The sequence below is a fragment of the Orycteropus afer genome, unplaced genomic scaffold (assembly GCF_000298275.1).
Source record: "Orycteropus afer afer isolate SDZICR_OR568_19922 unplaced genomic scaffold, OryAfe1.0 scaffold00076, whole genome shotgun sequence".
Taxonomy (NCBI): domain Eukaryota; kingdom Metazoa; phylum Chordata; class Mammalia; order Tubulidentata; family Orycteropodidae; genus Orycteropus; species Orycteropus afer.
Window position 1 is genome coordinate 3257036 of NW_006921663.1, and position 27927 is coordinate 3284962.

The following is a 27927-nucleotide window of genomic DNA, read 5'->3' on the forward strand; positions in this document are numbered from 1 at the left end:
TGGCAGAAAACTACCACCAGAGGAGCTGGGTTACCTGGCTTTAACTGCCCCAGTAACACCTCCACGCTTCGCGGCTGAATAGCTGGCGAGTCCTGCGTTTCCGCCCGCCAGGGGGCGCTTAGCTGGGCGCCAGCTACTGGAGGGCGGGAGCGAGGAGAAGGCGGAGCACGGCCAGCAAGATGGCGCCGTCCGTGTTGCTGCGTCCGTTCTCCCGCCTGATGCCCCCGGCCCGGTTCCCCAGCAGCTGTGAGTAACCGTCCTTGCAGAGGCAGGTCCATCTCCCCGCCTGTCTATTCCAGGCGGAGCCCAGTCGACGAGGGTAGGGGGTGGCTGAGACTTCGCTTCGACCTGCCGTGACCTTCGCAAGCCCCAGGCCCGGAGCCCTTCCCGTACTCCGCTTTCATCACTCGCCGCGGATCCACCTCCAAGCGTTACCCGACCCTTCTTGGCCTCAGCGAAGGAACTTGGGGTTTCCTACCCCACGCCCTTACGCACTTTCATTCCGGTAGATGCCGGGAAGGTTAGAAACGAAAACCTTCCCAGAGGTGCCTTTTGCCGCGCACTCCCTCAGAGTCGTCCGTGGGTTCCCGACTGCCTAAACGAGGCTGTGAAGACGCCCCAGAGGGCCAGGGTTCTCTGAATCTGTTCGCTGTTCAAGTCGGAGCCTGGAGAATTAAATGCGATAAAAACACGAAAATGATAGGGTTTTTTCCCTACGAGGTCATAAGTTACAGATTTACATACTCTGTTCTCTTTCAGTTTCAGTGAGGTCAAAGTTCTACGTTCGGGAGCCGCCGAGTAGCAAACCTGATTGGCTGAAAGTTGGATTGACCTTGGGCACCACAGTCTTCCTGTGGGTCTATGTAAGTGCTTTACTCCCTTTGTCCCGAAGCCCCAATAGAGTAAGTGGAAGGAGTATCAGTGTTGTTAGAGACTCTCTTAAATTTGGGCGAGAGCTGTGGTAGCGTAGTGCCTAAGGCACCTGACTGCTAACTAGAAGGCTGGCGGTTCAAACCCACCAGCCACTTCTCGGAAGTACGGTTGGGCAAACTACTTCCGTAGTGATACCGCCTCAGAAACCCAAGGAGGGGTCGCTATGAGTTGGGTCCTACTCCATGGCATGTGACAACATTAATTTGGATATTTAAGTTACTGCTAATAACATAGTATCCCCATAAGGGAAATCCCAGGAAAGACTAAAAAGAAATACTAAAGTTTTACTGGCTTAGAGAAAATATGATGAGGCTGAAGTTTCTGCCATTCATTGTTACAAGCATATTTTCATAAGAAATGGTAGTTTTACTGAATATTAATTACCGTTCCTTTATTTTTGATGAGGATTGAGGGTTTTATGAAGGTACTTTTGTGAGCTGCCATACAGATGAACCAGTAGTGAACAAGCTATACAAATTAAATCCTATTATACTTCTAAAACATTGGGTTTTAATCGATGTGTATAATAAATGCATTGTTGGAAATGTAGTAGCATTTGTAGTATGTAGCAGCCTTTTTTTTTTAATCTTCTCAATAATACTGTGTGGTAGATACATATTTTACAGATTAAGAGCCCAGTTCTTGCTGACTTCAGAGGCCACATTATAGACCTGTGTGAAACACTGCCTCCCTGTTGATAATTTTTTTTAAAGTTGACTCAGAGTAATAGCATTTAAAGATTTTGTGTCTAATGTGTTTGGGAATTTCAGCTCTTAGGTCTCTTGTGTTGTATTTTCTCGTTAACATAGTTAAGATCTCTGACATAAGAAGGAGTAAAAGATGGGAAGGAGCTCTGGTAAGGCATTTGGCTGCTAGCCAGAAGGTTGGTTGTACAAACCCACCAGCTGCTTAAGGACAAAATATGAGGCAGTCTACTTCCATAAAGATTTACAGCCTTGGAAATCCAATTGGGGCTGGCTAAGTCGGAATCAACTCGATGGCAGTGGATTTAGGTTTTGGAGAAGATGTTGAAATCACAACTTGACAAGAATAATTAATATATTCAGTATTTGTTATAATGAAATTTTATGCATTCTTAATTTGAGTTAAGGTTTTTCCTGAAAAGAATCTTGATTACTGCTGAGGGCACTAATGATTGAAATTGAATCTTCAACTGCAGTGACCATCATCCAGTGTCAACCATTGCTCCAGATGCATATTCTGTCAGACAGTAGTTGTCTAAGAAAGTGGTTTCATCCATGAAATCCAGTTAATACACATACAGTTTGGGAGTGGGGCTAGTCATTCACTCACAGTATCAACTTTCTAAGTATAACACAACCTACCAGCCACCCTGGATCCTATTTAATAACCAAGCTCTGTTGTGTCATCTGTTGATTTAGCCTCTCTATGGTAAGGCATTTCATTATATTTATTACACACTGAATTAAAGTAATAGATTTAACAAAAGTTGAATCCAAACCTAAAGAGTTGCTTTCTCAAACTTAGTATATCAAATTGTAGTGATCAAGTCTATAGCATTTATCATTTTTGGACTTTAGGATTTCTTAGCCTTTTATTTCTGACTAGAATAGTTGTAATTGTTTTAATCTACTCTTATTTTTCTCACAAAATAGCATATAGTGATAAGAAATAACATCAGTAACTTCTTCTTAAGTTGCCAGGAAGATTGTATTTCTAATGTTATCCATTATCTACTTCTAGCTCATCAGACAACATAATGAAGATGTTTTAGAATATAAAAGAAGAAATGGGTTGGAATAAACTATTGAAATGCTAATATAGTAAGTGTTCAATTTATAGAATGAATAGACTATGCAAGTTGACTTGTTTTTAGATAAAGTATTTTGGTTGTCTTTTCATTAGTTTTCTACTTTTTTAACACTTATATTTCAGTTTGACAGATTTATGAATATTTAATACCTTGACTCTTAAGCATCTTTTAACATAATCTTTGGCTTTTTGCTCAAAGGAAGTTGTGTTTAACAATGAAAACAAAATCATGTTATTAAATAATACGCTATACATTTTCTTCATAGCACTTATGTTATAATTATTTGTGTGTGTACTTTGTAATAACTGTTTGACATGTTCCATACTTGACTATAAATTCCATGAGGACAGGAACCATGTATATTTTATTAATTATCATACATCAACTTGCTCAGTGCCTGGCCCATCTAAAAGCTTAATTTTGTTCAATGAATAAGGGCAATAGGTTTTTTTTTCCCCAGAATAACTGTCATTATGATTGTCACTACAACTAACACCAAAATGGAGAGTTCTTGGTAAACCTAGATGCAAACAAGATTGCATACTCTACCTGGTCTCTAACTTAAAACAGAGGGAGAGCTTACTTTATATATGTATTATGTATATTTCCGAAAATACTTGAAAAGAAATCCTGTCACTGTCCCTTTGTAAAGTGTAAGATCACTCTTACAAATCTCAACTTCATGGATTATGTTTTTAAAAGTAGGTAGATTCTATCTGCTGGATAATAAACATAGTCATCACTAACATTTACTTTTGTTTTCCCCATATTTAACCACTCTCAAGTCTTAGGGGTTTAACTGTCTAGCTCTTTTGCTTTTTCCTTTCCACTGATTATCATCTTGCCCATTTCACTATTTTAATCAGTGAAAGGAGATAAAAACAAATGTGTTTTTAAATCGAAACCAGATGCTTTCACGAAAGAGATGTAAAATAAAATATTTCTTACTGAACCTTAAATAAAATGAAGGGTTAAAACTCTTTGGATTAGATTTCTAGACTTTCCCTGCAGCTATAATTTGAATTATTTAGAGTGATCTAATTTTAATATTTCTGCTAGTTAATGCTATAGTGTGTATTTATTTTTTTCTTCATTATAGGTACGCACCATACAGTAATTACAGCAGTTCCTTTGGATTCACCAATCTTTGCTTGTAAATAAGAGAGGAAAAGTTATATGTGAATATATATTGCTAGCATTTTTGTGCTATATCATTAAGCAAAAAAATAAAAATATTTCTGTGTTCTTCAGATAATGAATATTGTGATAACTTGCAGAAAATGTCAATTCTAAGGTATAGTATTAGAAGTATTTTAGTATGGAAGATAAGTTACATTAAATGTGCAAGATATGCAAGTTGAAAAATTTAATCGAACAGAAAATTCAATGTAAATCCAGTCTACTACCTAATGTTGAATACTTAGAATGAATTTTAGAACATTGGTTTCTTTTACTATCTGATAATAGAATCAATAGTGAAGACATATTGGTAAGAAACCTTAGAGAAATGGATTGAAGAATGACTGCTGAAGTCATTTAACAATTTCTGATATCTAATTGAAACGTTTATTCTTTATTATATTGGGGAGCTAAAAATAATCTATTACCCAAAATACAAAAGAGCCCAAATAATGTTTTCTTCTAGAGGAGCTAGTTTGGTAGAACAAAAAGTGAAGATGAGTTCCTATTACCAGGCTGCGGCCCAGCCAATCCTTTTTGGCGAAATTATAATCTCAAAGCCAGAAGGGCCATGTGTAAAAAAAACTCACTGCATTGCAGACACTAAATTTTTTAAAAAAGTCTTTCTGATTTTGATCTAATAAACTTGACTATGATTGACACATTATTCTGTCTGCACTCTTTTTTTTACAAGAACTCTTCTTTTACATTATTACTAAAGAAATCATCTTTTGACCATAGTTAATTCTGATTTCTCTTGGGAATGATTCTTGCTCAGTCCAGCTACTCTTGAACTGAAAAGTAAATACAGCAACTATTGGCTTTACGATATGGATTGGGGAAAACAGATGGTCTAGGTATAGTGAAATGCATTCTAAACTCAGTAATTGAAACCTAACTCAAGCTATGTTGAGCTAAAAAAGAGAAGTTATAAAGATACAAAGTGACTCAACCCAAGAACAGAGACGCACCGGGACCCAGGAATAATGAGCTTGGAACTAAAATGTCTTCAAGACTCTTGCATTGTGTATCTGCTTCATTTTCTTTCACTGTACCTGGCCTGCCCTGTGATTGGTCTGTTTTGTGCACCTTGCAGGAATTGGTCAGTCAGCTATGCAAACAGGGTTGTAAAACCACCCAATAAGATAAAATGACCTTGGGAATTGGTTGATTACTATGGAAATAAAGTGGCTGTGGCCTACCAAAGGGAGGGGATGGCTCATTTTGTGATCTGGTGGGAGGACCATGATTTAAAATTAACAAAAGTAAACTTATATAAGGACCAGCTGCACAGAGGTTGAGGGGGGACCTCATTACCATCAAGAGCTAGAGCAGAGGATGTCCTTTGGGCCTGGCATCCCTTCACTGAGAGCTTGCTAGGTCCAGAAGAGCGAGTTGTACTATAGAAGACAGTGCACAAGACTGCACAACAGGACGAGCAGCAGCAGCACAAACAACAGGAACCAGGAGACCAGCATGAGACAACTGTAGTGGGCTTGCTGGCCACTCAACCACAGCTGAGTGCCTTCGGGCATAAAGCTTGGGGGCAGAATGGGGTCCCTCCAGGAACTTGTTGCCAGAGCTAAAGAGGTGTGACACTTGTCCAAGCAGTGCAAAGGCCAAGAGAAGACCTAGCAGTAGTCAGGGCCAACAAGAAGCTGGAAGCTTGTCCTGATTGACAAACTGTATCCTGTCACCTGAGTTTATTATTACCTCCATGTTGATCCTGAGTTGTTGCTTGTTACTACCCTAATAAACCTCATACCTGTGAGTATAGTCTGTGAGTTGTGTATAGCCAATACAACAAACAAATTAGTGAACTGAGCAGAGAAGTAGAGCATGCCATGGGCAGGACAGCTGGTGTCAGAAATGGTGAAAAAGTTGAAGGTACATCTGACCACTTCATAGGAATCAGCTTTTGGCTAATTCTCTTCCCTCTCAAAGTTACATGAGGTCTAATGCAGCTACATTACAGTGTATGAAGTAGTCATTTAAAATAATAGTTGCCATAGAAAAAGTCTGAATGAACTAGGTTTCTAGTATAAGAAGTGTTAGTGAATTTCATGTTTATTTTTCTACAGTAGAGGAAGTGAATAGATGTTAAGAGTACTGAGTGACCTCAGGAATACATTAAGAATTTACCAGATGATTACCCATTCCTCTTCATTTTACCTAATATTTTAGATTCTCAAAAAAGTGTTTATCAGGACTTTTTCTTAATCTTGCCAATTTGTCTCTTCTACATTGTTTTCATTTTATATCCATATTGATTATTGAAAAGTAAGAACTGGGTGTTAAGAAAAAGCAATCAGTTTCTACTTTTCTATGGAGTCTAGGAAATTGATCATTCTTTGAGAATTACTTTTAATTATATAGCATTTAAGCATCAAATACATAAAATTAATATTGCCATAGAGGACCCTTCCAATATGTTTCAAGACTAATACATCTTTGTCAACAATCACAAATAAGTGTAGGTCATCTGAAGTTGTTAGTTGCTGCTGAGTTGGATCCAACGCATAGCAACCTGATGTACGACAGAACAAAACACTGTGTCAGTCCATCTCATTGAGGGTCTTCCTCTTTTTCACTGACACTCTACCAAGTGTGATTCCTTCAGGGACTGGTCCCTCCTAGTAACATGTCCAAAGTATGTGAGACAAATCTTGCCATCCTCACTTCTAAGGAACATTCTGGCTATATTTCCAAGACAGATTTGTTCATTCTTCTGGCAGTCCATGGTATATTTAATATCCCTCACCAATACCATAATTCAAATGCATTAATTCTTCAGTCTTTCTGTTTATTGTCCAGCTTTTACATACATATGAGAGAATTGAAAATACCACGTCTGAAGTCAAGCTCACCTTAGTCCTCAAAGTCATTTTTAACAAAAAGTCTTTTGCAACAGTTTTACCCAATGCAATGCATTGTTTGATTTCTTGACTACTGCTTCCATGAATATTGATTGTGGATCCAAGTAAAATGAAATCCTTGATGACTTCAGTATTTTGTTTATTTACCATAATGTTGCTTATTGGTCATCCAGTTGTGAGGATTTTTGTTTTCTTTATGTTGAGGTATAATCCATACTGAAGTCTTTGATTTTCATCAGTTAGTGTTTCAAGTCTTCTTTGCTTTCATGAAGCAAGGTTGTGTTACCTGCATGTCTTAGGTGGTAATGAGTCTAACTCAAGCCTGATGTCACGTTCTTCATATAGTCCAGTTTCTTGAATTGTTTGCTCAGATTACAGATTAAATATGTACAGTGAAAGGATACAACCATGATGCACACCTTTCCTGATTTAAAACCACAAAATAAACTTTTGTTCAAATGACAACCTCTTGATCTATGTACAGGTTACACATGAATACAAGTGTTCTGGAATTCCCATTCTTTGTAATGTTATCTATAATTTACCATGATCCACAGTGTTCAGTGCCTTTGCATAGTAAACAAAACACAAGTAAACATCTTGCTGGTATTCTTTGCTTTCAGCTAAGGAAACATCTGACATCAGCAGTGAGATCACTCATTCCACGTCCTCTTCTGAATATGGCTTGAATTTTTGGCAGTTACCTACAATGTGCTATTGCAACTGTTTTTTTAATTATTTTCAGCAAAATTTTACTTACGTGTGCTATTAGTGATACTTTTGATAATTTCTGCATTCTTTTGCATCACCTTTCCTTGGAATGGGCACAGATAAGGATCTTTTCCAGTTGGTTGGCCAGTTAGCTGTCTTCCAAATTTCTTGGTATAGACGAGTGATTGCTTCCAGTGTTGTATGTGTGTGTTGAAATATATCAATTAGTATTTTATCAATTCCTGAAGACTTATTTTTCACCTGTGCCTTTCGTGCAACTTGTACTTCTTTCAGTACCACTGCTTCTTGATCATGCCTACCCCCTAGAATGGCTGAATGTCAACCAATTCTTTTTTGGTACAGTGACTGTGTATTCCTAACATCTATTGATGCTTCCTGTGTCATTCATTAATTTGCCTGTGGAATCCGTCAGTACTGCAACACGAGGCTTGAATTTTTTCTTCAGTTCTTCCAGCTTGAGAAATGCTGAGTGTTTTGTAACTCCAGATATTTGCACATTTCACTGTAATACTTTACTTTGTCTTCTTGAGCCACACTGTGAAATCTTCTATTCAGTTCTTTTACTTTATCATCCTTCTATCTGCTTTAGCTACTCTACAGCCAAAAACAGTTTCAGAGTCTTCAGACATCCATTTTGATCTTTCTTTTCTGTCTTTTTAATGACCTTTCGCTTTCTTCATTTATGATGTCCTAGATGTCATCCCACAACCCCACTGGACTTCAATTGTTAGTGTTCATTGAGTCAGATCTTCTCTTGAGATGGTCTCTATATTCAGACGGGATATAATCAAGGTCGCACTTCAGCCCTTGTGGAGTTGTTTTAATTTTCTTCAGCTTCAAGTTGAACTTGCATATAAGCAATTGATGGTCTGTTCCACAATTAACTGGAGGTCATCTGAAGCCAAGTTATCTCTACCCATAGATTTTCTGTTTTCCCAACTGAAAACAAAAATGTCAAGGATGCACTCAAGGGCAGCAATATAAACAATGTGACTAATGGCTAGGAAACTACTGTCCAAGCCTTACACAGTTTGCTCTACAAACAACCTAATGTAAAATTCTCAAGTTCAGGAGAAACAGCTTGTCAGAATGAATTTGACAACCTATAGGTATCAATGTGGAATGCAACATATGCTATAGGACCAGTAGAGTTAAGTAGAAAATAACCTTCAATCTGAAAGTATTTTAAATAAGATTTACAAAGCAAAATCTGGGGAAGTGGCATTATTTATCTACTAAGTTCTCAAGTGCTAATTTTAAAAAATATTTAAATGTATATATATAAATATATACATTTTTTTTTTTTTCTCCCCAGAATGTGAACAAATTGAAAGCTGCTTTGTTAGCTGCCCTCAACTCCAAATAGGTTTTAGGAATGGGTTTTTATAGGTTAAGAGGCCTTGTAATGTAGAGTGTGTTTTAAGCCAATCACCTTTGAAATATAAAAAGAGCAGGTTAGAGAAACAAGCCAACAGAGAGGGGGGGGAAATAGATGCCATGCATCATGAAAATCACCATGATCACCAAGAAATAGAAGCTGAAAAGAGACAAAGACCTTCCTCTGGAACCACAGAGAGAATGCCTTTCCCTAGAACTGGTGCCCTGAATTCAGACTTCCAGCCTCCTAAGCTGTGGGAAAATAATTTTTTTTTAAATTTTTTTATTTAAAACCCTTTACGCAAGTTAATGTCTACCTTCTAGTTGGTGGTTTACCCTCCCTTGCCCGCCCACCCCTGGTAACCACTGAATAATATTTTTTTGTGAAAGCTCTTTCTTGACTTTTTACAATAGTGGTCTCATACAGTATTTGTTTTTTTGTAATTGACTAATTTCACTCGCAAAATGGCCTCTGAGTTCATCCATGTTGAGAGATGTTTTACAGATGCATCGTTGTTCTTTAACATTGCGTAGGATTCCATTGTGTGTATGTACCATATTGTGTTGATTCATTCCTCCATTGAGGGCATTTCAGTGGTTTCCATCTTTTTTGCTATTTTGAATAGTGATGCAATTAACATGGATGTGTCATGGTACTTACAGTTCTAGAATATATATACCTAGTAGTGGGATTGCTGAATCATACGATATTTCTGTTTCCAGGTTTTTAAGGGAGTGTCACTTTCCCACAGTGGTTGCACCATTTTACAGTCCCAACAGCAGTATATGAGGGTTCCAGTCTCTCCACACACTTGGCAGCATTTGTTTTCTTTCTTTTAAGTTTGCTGGGAGTTCTGGTGGTGTAGTGCCTAAGGCATTTGACTGCTAACCAGAAGGCTGGGAGTTCAAGGCCACCAGCCACTCCCCAGAAGGAAGACTGGACAATCTACTTCCCTAGAGATACAGCCTTGGAAACCCAAGGAGGGGTCACGAATCCACTGGATGGCAGTGTGTTTGGTTTGTTTTGGTTAGTGCTGGGGTGAGATGATATCTCATTGTTTTGATATGTATCCCTCTAATGGTTAATGGGAGCTCTGGTAGCATAGTGGCTAAGACACTTGCCTGCTAACCAGACGGCTGGCGGTTCAAACCCACCAGCCACTCCTCGGAAGGAAGGTTGGGCAATCCTACTTCCGTAGTGATACTGCCTCGGAAACCCAAGGAGGGGTCGCTATGAGTCAGGTATGACTCGACGGCACATAACAACAACAACAACAACAATGGTTAATGATTGCCAAGCATTTCTTCATATGTTTGTTAGCTGCCTGAATGTCTTCTTTGGTGAATTGTCTGTTCATGTCCTCTGCCCGTTTGAGAAAATAAATTTCTGTTTATTAAAGACACTAACTTGTGTTTCTGTTATGGCAGCACTAGACAGTGCCAACCGGTCCCTTTCAAAGATAAACCATTTAGAGAATGTTATAAACATGACAATGTTATAAGCATTACTGGTTTCCATATTCAAACCATGACAAAGGAGGCAAGTAAGTGGAATCTGAGGGAAGAAATTAAAATTTTAGCATGTTCAGTTAATGTGGAAATACTAATTTATGTCCCATAAGTAATATAGAGAGAGTTGTTGGGATTTGTATTTAAAGCCATTTTAGCAGTGAATTGACTATGAATTCTGTCATTGTTTGCGATTCTGAGCACCACCCACTAATGGAGCATCACCCACTAATGGAGCATCACTAATGGAGGTCTGAGCCACCACTCCACAACACAGTATCTCTAGGAAATTACTCGCTACCCTTTACTCCCCTAGGAAGGCAAACGTTATGCGTGAGATAAAGTGGCTTTAGATTACATCCAGCATGATAAATCACGTTCAAATCTTAATCCCGTTGCAAATCCCGAAACATTTCCAGGCTCCTCTGAGGAGATAACACCCAAAAAAAGAATGGGTCTGGCAGGTGACAGCAGCTTCTCAGTTCCCAATCCCTTTCATGACATTACTCTAGAAGTTTCCTGGGACAGCAAGAGTGCCTGGTGAGAAACCCCTACCTATCTCCCCTGGCGGCCGGGGCGGCGCTGGGCGAGGGTCGGCGCCCCTCCCCGGGGCGGGGCGCACTCGGACTAGCCGCGCCTGGGTAGCTGGCGCCCGGCACTGGAGACTGCAGCAGGGAGAGCCGCGGGCGCGATGTACCTTCGCAGAGCAGTCTCCAAGACCCTGGCGCTACCTCTCCGGACGCCCACCAGCCCGGCGCCGTTCCGGAAGGACGGTGAGTGCCGGGCGCGAAACAGGGCGACTCTGCAGCTGTACAGGCGTGTGAGGAGGACTGGCGCCTCAGGGGCGCATCCCGCGGGCGCAGTTGTACCGTGGCTTGAGGAGCGCCCCCCCCCCCAAGTCAGCCAAACCAGATCCCAAGCAGTAGAAACCAGGGATTGAGAGTGGGAACAGGAATTGGGGGGCCGGGGGAGGGGAGCGTGAGGTGGACAGGTGTAGCGGAAGAATCTCTCTGAAGATCTCGGAGCCTTTGGAAGTTGGGAACTTCTGAATTCACACTAGACTTCCTGCGTTCGAATACTGATCGCGGACAAGGTCTTTAACCTCAGTTTCCTCATCTTATGACAGGAATAATAGTTAAAAGTGTTCAGAAAAGTCCCTAACAAACGGGCAGTTTACCGCTTTTATTAGTGTAAGGACCAGGTTGCGCTCCAACTAAGTGAGGAATCAGAGGAATGGGTGGGAATATGAACGCTGATCAGGGAGCCTGGCAGAGCGTGATGAAAGAGTGACGGGCCCGGCAGACCTTGGGTAGATAGATGTTCGTTGAGTAAATAAATCCAAGATTTGTCCAGGGCTCGGCAGCTTGAAGTGAGTGAGTGTGTGGGCTCTAGGCAACAGCCTGGTGAGGAAGCGACCTTCAGGTCAGTCTCTTTTGGGGCTGAAGGTAGACATGGAACTATCTAGCTGTTTGGCTCTGTCGTCCTTGTATCACTTTTATTTAGATTTGGAGAAGCTTAGGAAGAAGAGCGTATCCAGAAATTTCCTGAAGGAGAAGTTGTAGTGCAAGGTGGAAGTTGCCTAAATAAAAATTGATAGTATGAAAGAACAGTGGCTTCTAAATGTGAGCGAGAGATCATTTTTCCTTCCAGCAGCTCGCGGCCCGGGGTCCTGGGTTGCGATCCATTGCGGTTAGCTCTACCCCAGTCTGCTCTTTCCTGTTGTTGTTGTTATGTGCTCTCCAGTCGGACCGATTCAAAGTGAGTCCTCTTTGGGTTCCCGAGGTAGTATCATTATGGAAGTAGATTACTCCATCGTCCTTCTGAGGAGTGGCTGGTGGGTTTGAACCGCCAGCCTTCTGGTTAGCAGTCAAGTGCCTTAGGCACTACGCCACCAGAGCTCCTTGCTCCTTCCTACTCCTTCCTTGCCTTTCATTCTGCTCTCTTCAGTCCCAAACCCAAGCTGAATGGGGTGGAGTGGGGCTTAAGCAAACTCACCGAATATTCTTAGTCGTCCCTCACTATGCTTGTTTGCTCCTGAGGTAGCTTCATTCCGAGGTAGCTGCGTAAATTAAAGCTGGAGAGAAAGTGACTCCTGAGGAAATTTCCATGGACTTTTTTTTTTTTTCACCCCCACTTTGATTAGCCCTTCGGCGGTGGTAGGAAGGGAAGAAGATCGACCCAGCTAGCTTTATTTTTCTCGTCAAATGCTAGTGGAAAGAAGTTACCCCTAAAGTAACCAAAATAAGGCGTCTTCATTTTCGTAGATCTTTTACACCGAGTAAGATAGTTTTTTTTTCTCCGATTAAACAGTGAGAAGCTATTTATTTATTTTAAGCTTCTAAAGATGAGGATGCTGTGTTGGGGGAGGTGAGAAGGATGAGTCCAGTCCCCGACCACCGCCGTTGGTGTTATGAGGCTGTGTGCAGCCGCCACCGTAACCAGGAACAGACATATATGCATCTTTTTTTGTACCTGCACGTGTTTCAAATAATTTCCTCCCTAACTTGTGGCAAAATGAAAGTAATCAAAAGTTCTAAAGACGCAGTTAGCAGTACTGGTTCTCGTTCTCTAATTTTCATCTAATTGCTCTTTTTGTGGCATTGATTTGTTTATATATTTTAGAACTATTATTGACTGGAAACTTAAATTTGTTTTCAGTCATGGACGTTAGCCTTTTATTAGTACTTTTTACTTTGACGAAAAAATAAAAATTGTTTTAGTTTTATGTAACTGTGTCTCATCAAATTTTGTTCTCCCTTTGCTGCTTTTAAAAACGTAATTCTTTAATAAATATTTAGGTCGCTAATAGATTATTGGAAAAAACACAGAAAAGAGAGAGAAAATATAAGTCACCTGTAATCCTGCCATTCAGAGAACACTATCTGTACTTTGGTATATGATATTATTCCAGACTTTTTTTTTCCTCTTACTCATTTTTCGTTTTCTTATTTGCATTACTTCCACAAATCAGAGATAGTCCTTTACAAATTATTTTATTATGATTTTTCACTTGATATATTGTAAATATTTTCTTATCTAAGTAAATATTCTTCTGCTAGGTTTATAATGTTTGTTTCACATTGAATGCTTGTAATAAAATTTGTCTAACAAATCATTCATTAATCCTTATTGGATATTTATTTTCCATGTCATTGCTATTTTTAGATAACTGTCATAATTGTGTTTGTATTTTAAGTCTACTTGAATCTCTGATCATTTTCTTTATTTCCTCCTATTTAAAAAACTTGTATTGTTGTTTCTGTCTGGTTGAGAAATACAAATACTATATATTCCCTATTTGACCCAAAATATATATATATATTTTTACATTTGTAAAAATACAAAAGTTCTGTCCCAAGTCAAAGCTACAACCTCTTATTATAGCTTCTTTAGGCACTTCTGTAGAAAAAAAAAAATTTTTTTCCAATACACAGCCATTTATATCCAAAGTAAGAGCATAACCATGAAATCATTCCAATTTCGCTACTAACAAGGTTTGTAACTAGTGTAAACATCTTAAGATTTTCCCTCCCCAAATCATAGTTTCTCATTAGTCCCCACAGCCATAAGCTCTCTGTGTGGCCACATTAAATTACTTTGTATTTTCCTGGTAACAGTACTCTCATGATTTTGCACACATTGTGCCATCTGCCTCAGGTGTCATTTCCCTTTTATTTATCTGACCAACTACTAGTTTCCTTCAAAACTCGGAGATTTTGAAGCCAAATGATCCAGCTATTATTAGTAATCGGAAGGAAGGTTGTCTCTTCCATTGTGAACAGCTAATCCAACTACCAGATTTTTTTTTCACTGTGCTTTCCTGCTATTTTTGCACTTTCTACTTACAGCTGTTGCGTACAGCATTTATCATACTATAGAGTAATTTTTTAATCTACAGTTACTTGTCTGTATATCTGTCCCTTCCTTCTAGATTGTGAGCTATTTAAAGTTAAGGACTTTGTCTATCTTGTTCATAATTGTATCCTCAATGCTTCTAACAATGTTGACATTGTTAGGTTGAACACATAGTAGATGTTCAACTATTTCTGTTAAATGAATAAATAAATGCTCTCTTTGTCCTTAAAGAATTTAAACTATGTACTTTAAGCTTCTTCCAGCTTTAAGAGTCTATTGTAAAAATGTTTAATTCTGAGGCATTGGATATGTGCAAATTCTAGCTCTGCAGAATAAATATATTTAAATATAATAATGTAGTACTTTTATCTATTTCTATTAGTTGTTTAGGCATTCGTTTGTTTATGTATTCATTTGGGTAGACTTCCTAGGTTCCAGAACTGGGTTGGCTATATCTTTACAGAAGCTGTTCACCAGGTTGTGAACAGCGGTGCTGTGGGTGGGTTTGAACCAGAAATTTTGGGATTACTAGCCAAGTGCAAACTGTCTGTGCCAGCCAAGGACCTTCATTAGTTTGTTTAGAATTGTACTTCTACTTCAGCTATGATCTTGTTCCATTTGCCTTAAATAAAGTTACATTTTTGCTTTGTATTAGAAAAATTTAGATTTCTTCCTGTCTCTACATTTGTATTATAGGTTTGTAGAAATGTGTTGGATTTCAAATGTTTTCTTTACTATAAAAAGCTCACTGCCCTGGAGTCCATTTCAACTCATAGTGAACCCTCACTTGGGTTGCCAAGGCAATATCACTATAGAAGTAGATTGCTCCATCTTGTTTCTGAGGAGTGGCTGGTGGGTTTGAACCACCAGTCAAATGCCTTAGGCACTATGCCACCAGAGCTCCTTTTCTTTCTTTACTATAACAAATATAAATCTTATGAAATTTTAATTAAAAAAAAGTTCCCATCGAATCCTATGTTGTTGTTATGTGCTGTGGAGTTGGACCGACTCATAGCGACCCCTCCTTGGCTTTCCGAGGCAGTATCACTAGTGAAGTACATACAGTAAAGAGATTTCATTTGCTAATATGGAGCTCTGGTAGCATAGTGGCTAAAGCACTTGACTGCTAACCAGAAGGCTGGCGGTTCAAACCCACCAGCCACTCCTCGGAAGGAAGGTTTGGCAATCCTACTATCCGTAGTGATACTGCCTCGGAAACCCAAGGAGGGGTTGCTAGGAGTCGGGGCCGACTCGACAGCGCATAACAACAACAATATGAGTTTCATTTGACAGTTAAAATTGTTTTATATTTTTGACATTTCCTTTTACCCACACCTGCACCTTTTCCAAGAAAAGCATCAAGATGACAGGTTTCATAATCACTTATCAAATTAGATTGAGAGAATGTCAAGTAGAATTATCACTTGCCTTGTTATACCATGCTTCCTTAAGTTAGTCACTTGATGTTAATAGATTCTGGGTTCACTAGGGGAATATTTTTTAAGATGTAATTATTTTAAATAATTTTACTTCAGTGGTAGAGCTAACTGTGTTTAAACTTGTTTTCCTAGCAGCTCTTCGCCGGATGTCATCTAAGTTCCTTGGATCATCTGGATCAAATATGATGTATTATCTGGTTGTAGGTGTCACAGTCAGTGCTGGTGGATATTATGTAAGTGTTTAAATAACTGTAATGTTGAACAATTCAGATATTTTATAGCCTATGGTAAAACTCAAAGCAATGACAAGGTCAGGGCAGGAAATTCATTAGATATTAAATATAGCCAATGGTTTAAATGCCATTAAGCATACTTTTGAAAAATACATTATAATTATTAGGAATATAGTTTTCATAAGAACTTATTAACTAAATTATTATGAAGAATTTTTAAAGTGTGAAATCAACATTTCTTCATATTAGTAAGTATGAATAACTTTCATTAAAAAAGGTCCTATTATAAATATTACTAATAATAAAACCCAAAAAACCAAACTCACTGCTGTCAAGTCGGTCCTGACTCACAGTGACCTCGCCTTGAGTTTCCAAGGCGGCATCTCTACGGAAGTAGTTTGATTGCCCAGTCTTGTTTCGGAGGAGTGGCTGGTAGATTTGAACTACCAGCCTTCTGATTAGCAGTCAAATGCCTTAAGCACTAGGCCGCCAGAGCTCCTATAATAATAATGTTGTTGTTGTTGTTATGTTGTTGTTATGTGCCGTGTAGTGTTCTCGGATTCCTAACGCCCTTCCTTGGGTTTCCAAGGCGGTATCTCTAGGGAAATAGATGCCCAACCCTCCTTCCGATTACTAATAATAGCTGACATTTATTGAATGCTTATCATATGCCAGACTCCTGGCTCATAATAATAATTACAATTCTTTTAGGTACTTTTATTATTAGGAGCCCTGGTAGCGTAGTGCCTAAGGCACTTGACTGCTAGCCAGAAGGCTGGCGGTTCAAACCCACCAGCCACTCCTCGGAAGGAAGATTGGGCAATCTACTTCCGCAGTGATACCACCTCGGAAACCCAAGGAGGGGTCGCTATGAGTCAGGTCTGACTTGACAGCACATAGCAACAACACTTTTATTAACATTTAGCAGCAAATATTGTTGAAAGGTTAACTATTGTTTAAAAAACTAATATTTATTCATATATTTTTTAAAAATTCAACAATTACAGACATACATAAGATGAAAAGTATGTTTTTCTCCCCTGCCCCTCTGCCACTCCCCCAAGGTTGTTGTTGTTGTTGTTGTGTGCCGTCGAGTCGGCCCCGACTCCTAGTGACCCCTCCTTGGGTTTCCGAGGCAGTATCACTACGGAAGTAGGATTGCCCAACCTTCCTTCCGAGGAGTGGCTGGTGGGTTTGAACCGCCAGCCTTCTGGTTAGCAGTCAAGTGCTTTAGCCACTATGCTACCAGAGCTCCCACTGTTAAATTTGTAAGACAGTTTTTAATAGTATGATTTAAACTTTTAGTAGTATGATTTTGGAGGTGAAATAATGGAAAATTTGTGTGTTAAATAAGATAAGCCTATTGAATCGTTCACTATTTTTATATAAATCTGTAAATCAAAATGTAATCATTATGAATAAAAATAGAACAAGTATAAGTTATTTGAAAACTGTAAGAATATGCAGTCACTATGCTTTGGGAGCTCTGGTAGCGTAGTGCCTAAGGCATTTGACTGCTACCCAGAAGGCTGGCGGTTCAAACCCACCAGCCACTCCTCGGAAGGAAGATGGGGCAATCTACTTCCGTAGGGATACTGCCTCAGAAACCCAAGGAGGGGTCGCTATGAGTCGGGTCCGACTGGATGGCACATAACAACAACAGCAACATGCTTTGGTAGTGTGGTGGTATTGTTTGTTGTTGTTTGTTGTTATTTGCCGTGGAGTCGGCCCCGACTCATAGCGACCCCTCCTTGGGTTTCCGAGGTAGTGTGGTAGTTAAGGCATTCTGCAGCTAACCAAAATGTTGGTGGTTTGAACCCACCAGCGGCTCCATGGGAGAAAAATGCAGTGATCTGTTCCTGTAAAGATTACCATCTTCAAAACCCTGTGAAGCAGTTCTACTCTGTGCTATAGGGTCGCTATGAGTTGAAATCCATTCCATGGCAATGTTTTTTTTACACTTTGATCTAACCCTACAGAAATACACATAAAGAGGAGGTAAAGTAGAGGGCCATCCAAAATTAGGGAAGCCCTCAAGAAGATGAAGTGACACAATAACCACAATGTTGTTGTTGTTGTTATGTGCCATGGAGTTGGACCCGACTCATAGTGACCGCTCCTTGGGTTTCTGAGGTGGTATCACTACGGAAGTAGATTGCCCAACCTTCCTTCCGAGGAGTGGCTGGTGGGTTTGAAATAGGCTCAAATATACCAAAGATCATGAAGATGGTATTGGACCAGGCAATGTTTCATTTTTCATACATACACCACCACCACCACCACCACCACCACCACCACCACCACCACCACCACCCAAAAAAATGAGCCCACTGCCATAAAGTTGATTCCGAGCCATAGCAACCCTTTAGGAGAAATAGGGTTCCCAAGGCTGTAATCTTTATGGAAGCAGACTGCCTCATTTTTCTCCCATGGGGACTGGTGGATCCGAACTGCGGACGTTTTGGTTAGCAACTGAATGCATTAACCACTGTACCACCAGAACTCCTTTTGTTATACATAAGGTCACCACAATTCAGAGCTGACTCAATGGCAATTAATAAGTCATCACTAGGAGCCATTTTCATGGAGCTATGTAGAATGGTCAGATCAAAATACATATTCTAACTTTCAGAAATTTTGAGAACCTCAAGAAGATAGAAGACTACAAACATGTCCTGTATATTGTCCTCTACTAATCTATCAGATTTCACCCATACCCAGAATTCTTTACTCCTACTATCTTTCTACTGCTTAATGTTGAATGGACTACCCAGGGCCACTCTAGTTGGGTACAGGGCACTGGAAAACAGAGATTGGGACTAGGTCATGCAATGATCTGGTCAACTGGGAGACTGATATTTTCTCTGGACATCGTTTTACACCCTGATTATGTTTACCAGCACCAGACATGAACCTTTCTGTCTGGAAATTCTTTGTAAAGGGAATCTTAAACTGGAAAGTTACAAATCCTTTCTGGTCTTGTTCTCTCAGCACAGTGGGGTGGAAATTGGTCGAGGTGGTGGTCTCTAAATCCCCTTCCATTTCTAAGATTATGTAGTTTTAATTTCAAACATTAGAAGCCTTCATTCCCAAGAGTTTTAGGCTATTTTCAGGAGAAAATACAGAATGTAGGAACTTGAAAACCTGTATATTGGTCTTCCTCCTCCCTTCCATGCCCTGTACTAAAATAAATTCTATGCTCTATTTTATTCATTTGACCCTGGTGATTCTTCATAGCCAAGACTAGTTTTTCATTTTCAAGTTAAATCTTATACTATTAGGGCCCCTTAGAAATAGGGAGGCCCAGGTTACATTGATTTTTTAGTGCCTAAGGCACTTGACTGCTAACCAGAAGGCTGGTGGTTCAAACCCACCAGCCACTCCTCGGAAGGAATGTTGGGCAATCTACTTCCGTAGTGATACCACCTCGGAAACCCAAGGAGGGGTCGCTATGAGTCAGATAGGACTCGACGGCACATAACAACAACAACAACGGGTGTATTAAAAAAAAGAGATGCCTAAATTGGTTTATAAAAGCTGTGGCATATTTTAAATGCTAACATTTAATAAATGAGTAATATAATTAGGAAATGACTTCCAGAGTCTCAATTTGAAACCCTCTCTTTCCTTATAGTCCTACTCTGTGCTTTCTGTAGGCCAGACCAGAGTGTGAGTTATTCTAATATTGTCATCTTTTCTATTCCTCTTAGTGTCAGTCTTTTTCCTCACCTTGTGTTTTCACCCCTTGAGCAATAAGACCTAATATCCCTTGAAATGTTGCTGCTGGGTTAGTCAGTTCAGGGTCGTGAACTTCTGCACTGGTTCAGCTTTAGTGCATCAAGAACTGAGGACGCTGACTCATCATATTGATCCTGTAGCTGTCAGGAGCTCCCACTCTACTAGGAAAATACTCCCTGCTTTTATACAAAAATGTTCATTGTCATTTCTGCTGATGCTATTTGCTCTGCACATTTCAAAGCCAGAGGATTCAAATCTGAATTCACCAGACTTTGGGGAGTTTGTTAAAGGCCTGCTTTTGTATCATTCCCATTTCAAGGTTACCTATTTTCCATTTTCATTGTCTAATTTTACCATACTATAAAATGGTTTATAATTTGCATATAATTTTCAATAAGGAACTTTGTTTCTGATTATAAGAAATTTGAAAAATACTGCATATAAATATATAAATTTTTAAAATCTAGTGTATCCTGTCATTAAGAGATAAGCTACTACTAAAGTTTTTAACAAAGCTGAGATAATACACACAATATTATCTGAATAGTGAGACTTTAATTTTTTTTTTTAATATTGTCATCTAATCTGAATATGAATGTGGGATCAAACATAACAACGATTGTGAGATTGACAAAGGACTGGGCAGCGTTTTGTTATGTTGTACAGTGTTGCTATAAGTGAAACCAACTCAACAGTACCTAACAACAACAATATGAATACAGGCCAAAGAAAACTTTTGAATATGAAATGAAAGGAAGCTTGCACATTGTGCATGATTAAGATAGGTTTATTCCTAAATAATCTATAGTCAGGTCATATAGCTGTTTTGCAGAAATTACTTCCTGGCACACAACAACAGTGACTGCCCCTAGCCAACTGAAGAAATCATCATTAGGCTAAATATGTCATTTTGGAAGTTTTTAAAATCACTTTATTTTGAGATAATTGAGATTTACATATTGTTGAAATAATACAAACAGAACCTGAATACCCTCTACCTAGTTTCTTCCAATGGTAACTTTTACGTAACTGTAATACAATATCACAGTCCACTAACCTTTTATAGATTTCACCAGTTTTACATGCACTTATCTGTGTGTGTATACATGTGTACATATGTGCGTGTATGTAGTCTATGTAATTTTATCAGCTGTGTAGAGTCATGTATTCATCACCGCGGTCAGGTACAAGACAATTCCATTACCAGAAGGATCCCTCATTTTACCTTTTTATAATTCTACTCACTTCCCTCCTGCCCTCCTATGCCTGCTTCCCAAGCCCTGGCAACCATTAATCTATTTTCCATTTCTATGATTTCTTCATTTCAAGCATGTTACATAAATGGAATCATTAGGTATGTAACCTTTTTAGGTTGGATTTTTTTCACTCAGTATTAATCTCTCAGATTGTTGTGTGGATCAATTCCTTTTTGATGCTAAACAGTATTCCATGGTATCACCTATTGTAGGATATCTGGGCTGATTCCAGTTCTGGCTATTACAAATAGATCAATGATGCAAATTTTGTATAGGTTTGTCTGTGAACGTAAATTTCCACTTCTCTGGGATAAATTCTGGAGGATATTTCTAAATGCCTGTCAGGATATTTTGGTCCTAGTGTAATTTTTTCTTCATCTTTGTCTGTTTCTCTAGTATGTGTGTTTTCAGTTATCTTTGATCCTTTTATAGAGCATTTGTTTCTTTCCTCTTCTAAGCATTCTACTTAGTGGCAAAGATTTCAAAGGGGAAGTAAAAAAACTAGATTATGGGTATGGTTTCTCTGCTTTGCTATGTATGTTGTGATTATTGTTTAGACTTCTAATGACAATTATGTGGAAAGTTGAATAGTTGAAAGTTAATATACCTTTAAATTTGCCAGGATGACTCAAACAGCTCAAGAAATAAACTAAGGGTATATTTACTTTCAGACTTACAAGACAGTCAGATCAGAGCAAGCCAAACATTCAGAACATATGACAAATTTGAAAGAAAAAAACAAAGAAGAATTACAACCACTTCAAGGTAAAGTGAATTTCTTTGTTATTGTTTTTTCTTCAGGAAAGAATTCCAGTCATCTTAGTCTAGCAATGAAAACTATTTGCTTTTGGCTTTTTGACTAACTTAACCCAGAATAGTTGTAGGTAGTTCATTCAGAAAGGAAAAGCGCAACCAAAATGTAATGAATATTGCTGTGTGTTTTGGATGAATTCTTTCTTTTTTTTGGGAGGGGGCGGGGAGGGAAGGGTGAGGATGAAGCTGCTTGATGAATGAAAAAGTTTTACATTTATACTGCTGACTAGTGGCTTTGACTTCTTTGTATGATAATATTACTTTTCCCCTACTCAGGCTTCCACTTGTGCAAGCATAATAATAGTATCTCTCTCTCTCTCTCTCTCTCTCTCTCTCTCTCAGCAGCTTGAGATGATAGAGATGTCCTTTCATTTCCTTCATTTTTAAAAATCACAAACCTGATTTTTTGTTTCAGTTGTGGCTAAGATCACCCATGTGGCAGTTTCCAACATACACTTAACAGTAGAATCAGCCATACTTACCTTAAACTGCTTGCTTTTTCCCATCTCAATATAATGTCATTATTATTAATTACTGTGATCTCTGGTAGCATAGTGGCTAAGACACTTGCCTGCTAACCAGACGCCGGTGGTTCAAACCCACCAGCCACTCCTCGGAAGGAAGGTTGGGCAATCCTACTTCCGTAGTGATACTGCCTCGAAAACCCAAGGAGGGGTTGCTATGAGTCGGGTTTGACTGGACGGCACATAACAACAACAACTATTCAGGAGCAGAGATATTAGGTACCTATGAAACAGTTTCAACCCTTTAGTCATAACAACAAACAACAGAGTATCTTCAAGAAATATTATTGAATAGGCCAATTATAATAAAATACTGCATTTGTATAGTACTTTATTGGTTTTAAGCTCCCTTTCATATGCATTATTTTAATTAATCCTCACAATGGCCTGTAAAATAGATGTTCTCAACATCCCTATTTTTATAGATGACAAAACATAGGTTGAGAGAGGACATGTGATTCTTCAGTCATATAGCTAGTAAGTTGGCTATTCATCCATGTTATCTCACATGACAGGTTAGCTGTTTATTTTCATGTTCTTTGTATTTGAATAAGGAGCTCTGGTGGCACAGTGCCTAAGGCATTTTGACTGTATACCAGAAGGTCGGAGGTTCAAACCCACCAGCCACTCTGCAGAAGGAAAACCAGGCAATCTACTTCTGCAAAGATTTACTGCCTCAGAAACTCAATGGGGGTCGCTATGAGTCAGAATCGACTCATGGCAGTGGGTTTGTATTTGAATAAGTAATAAATGTAATTGATTTTCTTAAAAAAATGTTCAAAAGGGTTTACAAAAAAGCAGATTCCCCACTTCCCCTCCCCAGAGGCAACTAGTGATGTGGTGTCTTTGAATTTTCCTGGAGAGATTCTAAAAATACAAATATCTAGGTATATAATTGGGAGCTCTGGTGGCATGGTGCCTAAGGCATTTGACTGCTAACCAGAAGGCTGGTGGTTCAAACCTACCAGCCACTCCTCAGAAGGAATTGGGCCATCTACTTCCGTAGAGATACCGTCTCAGAAACCCAAGGAGGGATCACTATGAGTCGAATCGAGTTGATGGCAGTGAGTAGTGGTGGTAGTAAGTATATAATTCTTCCCCTTTTTGCTCTAATACAAATAGTACCATTCACTTTGCATTGTTGTTTTCCTTGTTTTCACTTAACATTCTACCCTGAAGACTATTATGTATCAGTACATACAGACTGTCTCATTTTTTAAAACGACAGTACAGTATTCCATTGTACTCCATACTCTTTAAATTAATACATTGCTTGCTGGATAAAATTCAATAGGTGAAGAAGAGAACCCTGTGGAAACAGAGAAACCAAGTTCAGAAGCCCCTGAAGTATCTGTAGTGGAAGCAGACAAAGCAAGTTCAGAAGCCCCTGTAGTATCTGTAGTGGAAGCAGAGGTAGAAGGTGCTGAAGAAATTCCAGATGCTACCAATGCAGTCATAAAAGAGGAGTCAGCCTGTCTGGAAGGTATGGATGCTGCTCTGGTGGGGACGGCAGCAGTTGGTGCTGAAACAGGGCCAGAGGATACAGATATACCCAGGGGTGAAACCACAAAAGTCAATGCCGAAACAGCCCCAGGAATTACAAAGCCTCCTCCATTTGAGGCTGTTGCCGGTAGTGATGATAAAGATATCACAGAGAAGGAAAGATCGGATGAACATACTGAACTAGAAAAAGGAAATTCCACAGTTGAGTCAGAATCCTCTGCTGGGGATGTTTCACAGGAAGAAGCCGGTGTTGATTCGGAGGCCACCTCAGCTCAAGGCTAATCTCATGTTGGTAGACATTTCAACAAAACATGACAGTGTCTGATAGGTGCTTTTGTAGTTTTAGTCATCTCAGTTTTTAAACAAGGCTTCTTTTCTAGAAAACCTTATGTGCCTTGAAGATTTTTGGTATCTACTGATAGATTTTAAGATTGAGAGATTTGAGATTTTACATGTTTTAAAAAGAGTTTTGTACTCTCTAATATGATAATATAAAATTGCAATAATGAGCTGAAATTTCATTTTTTAAATGAATAGTTTTCATTTAAATTTTATGCTATAGGAATTAACTCTCTGTGTAATCCCTATTCACTTTACTTTTGCTATATCTTTACCTTACTTTATTATATGTAGTTCTAGATTATTGAATTTTGACTTGGATTCATTTAAATAAAATTTTAAAATCTTTAGGGTTTCTACTTTTATTCACTGTGGTAGTTAAGTTTGTGTGTCAACTTGGCTAGACCTTGTTGAGTGGCTGGGCAGCTGGATATAGTATTCCCCATGATGAGACTGGAAATCAGCTCCATGGGGGAATCTACTGAGTAGCTGCCTTTGGGTATGTGGTCTCCTTCTCATATATAAGAAGGAGCTTTGGGAATGGTCTCTAGCCTGTGGCACGCTTGGACCCTGCACGTAGCCGTGTTGTTCAGCAGCCTGCCGTGCTCTGCCGACCTTGGGACTTACAGTGGACTTGAGTTAATGGCCTGCTGTGTGGTTTGGTAACATCGAGACTGTACCATTTTATTTGTTGACCTTGGGCTTGTTAGTCTCAGCAGCCAGTAGTTGCCTGAGTGAAGAGATGCCTCTAGCTTCAGTGGGCCAGGAGCAAGAGGCAGAGCTGAAGCCCAAGGTGAAGGGACTTTCACACAGCCCCCAGAGCTTGCCACTTAGACCTCAGACTTCTAGCCTCCCGAAGTGTAAGAGAATAAACTCCTGTTTGTTCGACCCATCCCATTTGTGGTATATTCCTGTCAAGAGTGGTACTAGGTAACCAGAACATTCACTAATATTTATTAAAAATATATTGTATATTAACATGTGCATCTAAATGACATGAAGAAATTAAGCATTTGCAATATTGAAGAAAGAACATATAATCCGTGGAGAATTCTGCATATTACAATGCATGTGCCCTTTCTCCTATTTATGTTACAGGGGGGACTTATGCAGATACATTTGGTTTTAGTTCAGGTCAGTTCAAGTGATATTTACTGAAGACTTACACTTTGTGCTAGGAAAAATTCATTCATTCATTCATTCATATATTCAACAAGTATTAATTGAGCATCTACTACCTATCAAGTACTGTTTTAATACTGGGAATAAAACAAAACAAAATATAAAAATTCCTATTCTCCAATTTATATTCTAGATGAGAGCCAGATAACAAATAAAATAAATAAGAATCTCTGATATTATATCATCCCTTAAAGAGACCTACCAGTCTCTTGATGACAAACTGATTAAATGAGATCTCTTCCATTCTATAAATGACAATGTTTTATCCTGACCAGGATTCTCTTGGTGACAAGTTGATTAAATGGGATCTCTTCCATTCTATAAATGACAATGTTTTATCCTGACCAGGATTGACATGAATGCCAAGTGTATTAGTTGTCCATTGTTATGTAGTGAAAATATATTGAAGATACATATCCTAGAAAATGATAAAAGAGGATGTGGTAAAATGAGTTCCTGTTTGTGGCCTTTGTTTTGGTTCTTGGGAAAAACAGCTTGAGAGATTTTCCCCTGAACCCTGAGGAGTTACCTTTGCCTTAATTTTCTACCCCAAACCAAAATAAAACCAAACTCACTACCCCCACCCCCCCAAAAAAACCAAACTCACTGCCATTGAGTCAAATCTGACTCATAGTGACCCCTCCTTGTATTTCCAAGGCAGTATCACTATGGAAGTAGATTGCCCAATCTTCCTTTTGAGGAGTGGCTGGTGGGTTTGAACTGCCAGACTTCTGGTTAGCAGTCAAATGCCTTAGGCATTGCACCATCAGAGCTCCCTTTTCTACCCCAAAGGTTTTGATATTTTTGACTGAGTTGATTAACATTTTCTGCATAAACTGCAAACAGCTTGATGGTTTGGTACTTTTTGTCTGGCCCTGGCTGCAGCCTATTCTGTGATTGATGTATTTTGTGCACTTTTGCCCAATATACTGTAGACTATACAAATGAAGTGATTATGGCCCACCAAGGTGATTGGTTAGTTTGTTTTTTGCTGAGAGGATCATGCCTTGAAGTTGACCAGGACTTTGCTTATATATGCAGCCAACCCCACAGAGGGTTGGCAAACAGAAGAAGGAAGAAAAGAGACAGGAGAAAAGGCAGGAGAAGCAAGAAGGAGGAGAGAGAGGAGGTAAGAAACCCCTAAAAGAGCCATAACATGGGTTAAGTGCTGTAATACTGAAGACATCGACTGCCTCTGTGGCAGAGCTGACAGTGACAGGCTCAGAAGAGACCCTGCAGTAGAGCTGGTGGTGATGGCAGAAACCTGCTGCTAGGAGTACAGCTAAGAGAACTGAATGAAATTACTACATTGGCTATGAGCTGGATCATTTAGAAATGGAGAGGCCAACGACAGACAGGCCTGTCTTGAAGGGAAAGAAAGGAGGCCAGTCCACAGGGAGCTGAGAGAGGCCTGCATGGCGGAGGGGTCATGCATACTAGAGAGAAGGCCCTATTTGCTTGCACAGCCAAGAGGAGCTAAGAGGGCTGTCATGCACTGAAGAAGGGAGGGATGGACTCTCCAATTCAGGAGAACCTTCCAGACTTTGCCTACATGCTTCCTGATCTGATCTTGTTCCTGAGTTGTAGTCTATTGATCCTGATCCCAACTTGTACCCTGTTACTTCTTTAATAAATCATTTAACTGTAGTAAGTATGATCTGTTAGTTTTGTCTGGCCATTGCAACAGATTATCGAACCTAGAATAGAAGTAGAGAGTGCCCTGGGAGGGATGACTGGTGTCAGAATTGGTTAAAAGGTTGGAGAGTAGAGCTATGTCTGACCTCCACCTCATAGGGATCAGCTTGGGCTGACCTTGATTCTCATTATCCCTGTTGACATTAGATAAGTCCTGACACTATTACTGTAATATGGGAAACCCCAAGGAGGTTTACTGTCCAGCATGCACAGAATCCAGTCTCCGGATGCCAGCCTTTGAGAATAGTAGCTCTATTTATGTAGCACTAGGAAAGGAGCCAGGAGGAATCTCCATCAGATCTGTCTCCCTCAGGTAAGTGTGAATTACAGCTTTATAGGGTTTGAATAGGGAAGTTATACATATTCATTGAAATTCTAGGAGACCTAGTGCATAGGGATGTTTTGGGTGGTGCAAGTGTGAGCAGCAGTCATACATCACATGTTCTAAAAATGGTGGCCTTAGCATGAGTCGTGAGGAGTTTTCACGCGGTGGGTGGGGAGGGTTGGGGGATATGACACTAAGTCAAGGTCATCTCAGGACAAGGCTGGAGTCTTCTGCCCATGCTCCGTGGCCAAATCTGGCAGGGACAGGTGTATACTTGTTGTCTCCTGTTTGTAACTGCTGGTTTCTGAAAAACAAAGAAAATTTCAGTTGCAGTGAAAAGTTATAACTGCAAGAGCTGTGGGAGCCTGGGCCAGGTTACATTACTACATCATTGTTTTGCTGTTTTGTGCCATCGAGTCGACCCGACTCATAGCGACCCCACCTTGGGTTTCTGAGGCAGTATCACTAAGGAAGTAGATTGCCCAACCTTCCTTCCAAGGAGTGGCTTGTGGGTTTGAACCACCAGCCTTCTGGTTAGCAGTCAAATACCTCAGGCACTACATTACCAGAGCTCATTTATTGCTTATGGTGCCCCTAGGTCTCATCCCTAGAAGTGATAAGAGG

At 39.5% G+C, this 27927-nt stretch overlaps 2 protein-coding genes across 2 annotated transcripts; both read left to right on the forward strand.

Moving 5' to 3' along the window:
* The first annotated feature begins 179 nt into the window (after positions 1-179).
* On the forward strand, positions 180-2718 carry NDUFC1 (NADH:ubiquinone oxidoreductase subunit C1). The gene is made up of 3 exons (XM_007941210.1): positions 180-246; positions 760-863; positions 2659-2718. Exons 1-3 carry the CDS (start codon positions 180-182, stop codon positions 2716-2718), a joined length of 231 nt encoding a protein of 76 aa, XP_007939401.1.
* Positions 2719-11074: 8356 nt separating this feature from the next.
* On the forward strand, positions 11075-24044 carry LOC103197332 (mitochondria localized glutamic acid rich protein). The gene is made up of 4 exons (XM_042780988.1): positions 11075-11174; positions 15828-15928; positions 21594-21687; positions 23554-24044. Exons 1-4 carry the CDS (start codon positions 11093-11095, stop codon positions 24042-24044), a joined length of 768 nt encoding a protein of 255 aa, XP_042636922.1. The 5' UTR covers positions 11075-11092.
* Positions 24045-27927: the final 3883 nt, after the last annotated feature.